Consider the following 3,934-nt stretch of genomic DNA (forward strand, 5'->3'; position numbering starts at 1 on the left):
CCTCTCCAATAAAAATTAACCCCTTCCCTGCCAGTGTCATTTTTATAGTAACAGTGCATATGTATAGCACTGATTACTGTAGTAATGTCACTGGTACCCCCAAAAGTGTCAAAAATGTCAGTCAAGGGTCCGATCTGTCCGCCGCAATGTCGCAGTCCCGCAAAAAAAAAAAAAAAAAAAAAAAAAAAAAAAAAAATCGCAGATCGCCGCCATTACACGTTAAAAAAAAAACAAACACCAAAAATAATAGAAATCTTTCCCGTAGTTAGTAAACGCAATAACTTTTGCGCAAACCAATCAAAATACGCTTATTGTGATTTTTTTTTTACCAAACATAGGTAGCAGAAAACAAAATTGGCCAAAAATTCAAAAAAATTTTGATTTTTACATTTTTTTGGGGGGAATTTCATATAAAAAATGTTAAAAATATTGTTATTTTTTCAAAATAAACACTCTTTTTTTGTTTATAGCGCAAAAAGTAAAAATCGCACAGGTGATCAAATACCACCAAATGAAAGCTCTGTTTGTGGGAAAAAAAGGACGTAAATTTCGTTTGGGTACGGCGTCGCATGACCGCGCAATTGTCAGTTAAAGTCGCACAGCGCCGAATCGCAAAAAGTGGCCCAGACGTAAGACAGCAAAATCCTCCGGTGGTAAAGTGGTTAATCTTGCAATGCCTCCCAGCTGTGTATCTATCACATAAAGATTTTATGAATAATTACACATTAGGCACACTGATTGTTCCATTAGCAGCTGGCTAAGGAGATGAAAGAATAAAATCACAAATGCTGATCAGCATCACAAAACTTAAAATGCATTTCAGCACTTTTGCAAATGAGAAAGAAGACATTTTAAGTGCTGTATTTTAATAATAGATAGGGAAGCCACATTTTCCAGGGAACGGGAAGGGGGAATAAAAGATTTCCAAACAGACTTTCATAACTGAAGGCGCCAATCTAACCAAGTTGGATATGAGATCTCTGCAAGCAATTTCTGCACCCACAGACCTGCTGTGTCCAATAGGAGATAAACGCTCAAAAACTTGACAGCAGATCATAATCTATACAAATTGTGCAGCTGAGCCCACACGTCTCATGAACTAGATTTGTAATTGTCTTACCACTATACCATTGGGATATTGTCTTTAGAGGGGGAATTCATTTTGCTGTCATTTTCTGTAAAATGCAATGCAATATGGTGACCTGGAGGTATTCTGTACACAGATGGTATACAGAACACCCCTCAGATATGCAATTTCCTGCTTGTGTAATTGGTTCACCGATTTTTCCAAAAGTCTGCACCAATATGCAAGTAAGATTTTGGGCATCCCCTGCACCAAAAATGTAATTTTTAGTGAGCCACTTCCAAAAGGGAAAATCACGTCTAAAGGGATGCAGACTCTGCCATTTCCCTCTTTAGAGCCCTGCAAGTTCAGTAGCCAATTGATAATAGTAAAAAAAAATACTCCCAATAGAGTCACTTTGACACAAAAACAAACCACTATTTCTTAAGAATAACAAAAAGGTAGAAATCTGCAATTAAGTTTGTTAAAATCCTTGTAATGTACATAGATCACCCAGAAGAGAAAGTTTTTTTTCTCAATAGAAGGGGAGGTTACTCTTTACAGAAAAATTCCAGGGATGGTGCATTTTTCATATAGTTATATTGATTCAACATGGACTAACGTAACTATGTATATACCAAACCTGGACGATTCTCCTGGAAGCTGGAAATCGCTGAAGTAGACACCACTATGCCAGAGATATCCACATTCCTGGTCCAATTATCAGGATTCTTTAACAGGTTAAAAATTCAAGCTGATCTCCAGCTTAAGGCCCCTTTCACACGGGTTTTCTCATCCGGTCCGCTTGTCAGTTTTTCAGGCGGACCTGATCGAATGCTTTATGCACCCCTATGGTGCAGCAGGTGTCAGCAGAGACATGTCCGCTGACAACCAGAGTTGTATAAAGTACTCGAAACACATGCTTGAGTAGAAGTAGAAGTGCTCGATCAAAAAGTGACTTGAGTAGAAGTACTAAAGTATTCAACATTTTTTGTACTTAAGTATTGCAAGTAGTTTTTTAAAAATTTTACTACTCAAGTACTGAAAGTAAAAGTACAAGTACTGTGTTATGTAGTTATTAAAGAAAGAAGTCAAAAGTTTGAACATCATATTGTTTCTTATTATTTCAAATGCAGCTTTTATTTATGCATACAGTAGCATTTATTTTCGTATGCGCTGATAATACACATGTTTTCAGCTTCATGAAACCTGCCATCTACTGTTCTGGCAGTGGTAATTTTTATAATAACGAGTAACTATGCAGCACAAAAAAAAAATATCGGAGTAGAAGTATTGAAATCATCGAAAAAATGTAGTGAAGTAAAAGTGGAAGTAGGAGAAAAAAATTCTACTCTAGGAAAGTACAGATACCGCCTTTCGGTACTTAAGTACAGTAGTGAAGTAATTCTACTTAGTTACTAAACATCTCTGCTGACACCCGCTGCTATCCGATCCGATCCGTGAAATCCGGACGGATGGAAACCTTATTTTCCATCCGTCTAGAGGATCGGATAAAAACGAACAGGTGGTCCGTTTTCATCCGATTTCCCATAGAGGAGAGCGGGGGGCTCTGACAGCTCTGTCTCTAAAAAGTAAGCTTTTTGTGATTTTTTTTAACCAAACATATGTAGCAGAAAACAAATTGGCCAAAAAATTTTAAAAAATTTAGATATTTACTTTTTTTTGGGGGGAATTTCATATAAAAACAAAAAATGTGAAAAATATTGTTATTTTTGCAAAATTGACGCTCTTTTTTTGTTTATAGCGCAAAAAGGAAAAATCGCACAGGTGATCAAATACCACCAAAAGAAAGCTCTGTTTGTGGTGAAAAAAGGACGTCAAATTAGTTTAGGTACAGCGTCGCATGACCGCGCAATTGTCCGTTAAAGTCACGCAGTGCCGAATCGCAAAAAAGGCCCTGGTCGGAATGGGGGTAAAATCTTCCGGGGCTTAAGTAGTTAACCTAAAACGAAAGCTGGAGATCAGCTAAAAAAAAATATATTATACACACACACATACATATATATATATATATATATATATATATATATATATATATATATATATATACACACATATACACATACACGCACACACACATATATAAAAAAAACACAACACACACCACAAAGCCTGCAACACCTTACCTCCAAATTATACTTTTTCATCTGGTTTGTGTGTCGGCAGTAGAGATACAACATTCCGATGCTGCTGCCGATTGCAATGTAGTCGCCATTGACGTCCAGTGCGGTGAGGTAGACGAGGAGGGAACGGAAGCCTTTCTGAACTTTAGCGGGGATGGCATTCAGAATGGAGTACAAGGGACAGAACTCCTTAAAGGTTATACCTCCCGGTAAATTGGCCATGTCTCCTGGTCTGATACACAGCAGGGCTCTATTACATCATTCCAAGCTGTCCCTGGGAGAAAAGGAAAAATTAAAAACAAGAACTCCATTAAGAATGATTTTCATCTGAGCCGACTGCATAGCATATCCCCAAAGCAATAATCAGATAAACAACCAAACACACTCAATTGGTTTTTATAGCCCCCCATGACTCTACCTCTTAACTCACCAACACAAATAGAGAGCAATACAAGTCAGATCGAGGTTCTAACTGTTCAACAGTCTCGAACTAGAAGTAAAATGTTAGGGATACACAGATTTTTCACATGTACATATAAAAAAAAAAAAAAAATTCCCTTTTCAAGCAATAATTTGAATATGCAGCCCACTGAAAAAAAATATGTAAAATATTCTCTCATTAGGGGTTTCAATTCCCTTTTTAAATTACAACAAATAAAATCGTCACATACATGTGGTTTAACAATGTCGTTAAATTCTAAACCCAATTTTTTTCAAGTCACCAGTC

At 36.9% G+C, this 3,934-nt stretch overlaps 1 protein-coding gene across 1 annotated transcript in view; it reads right to left on the minus strand.

The window, feature by feature from the left end:
* The window catches only part of TECPR2 (tectonin beta-propeller repeat containing 2), a 140,452-nt gene extending 136,975 nt beyond the window's left edge, over positions 1-3,477 (minus strand). Inside the window, exon 1 of the mRNA XM_082242646.1 lies at positions 3,211-3,477. Coding sequence (XP_082098772.1) covers positions 3,211-3,429 — 219 coding nt within the window. The 5' untranslated portion in view covers positions 3,430-3,477. The remainder of the gene's footprint in view (positions 1-3,210) is intronic.
* Between the last annotated feature and the right edge of the window lie 457 nt (positions 3,478-3,934).

This window comes from Pelophylax lessonae (genome assembly GCF_965119305.1).
Source record: "Pelophylax lessonae genome assembly, chromosome: 13".
In the NCBI taxonomy this organism is placed as follows: Eukaryota; Metazoa; Chordata; class Amphibia; order Anura; family Ranidae; genus Pelophylax; species Pelophylax lessonae.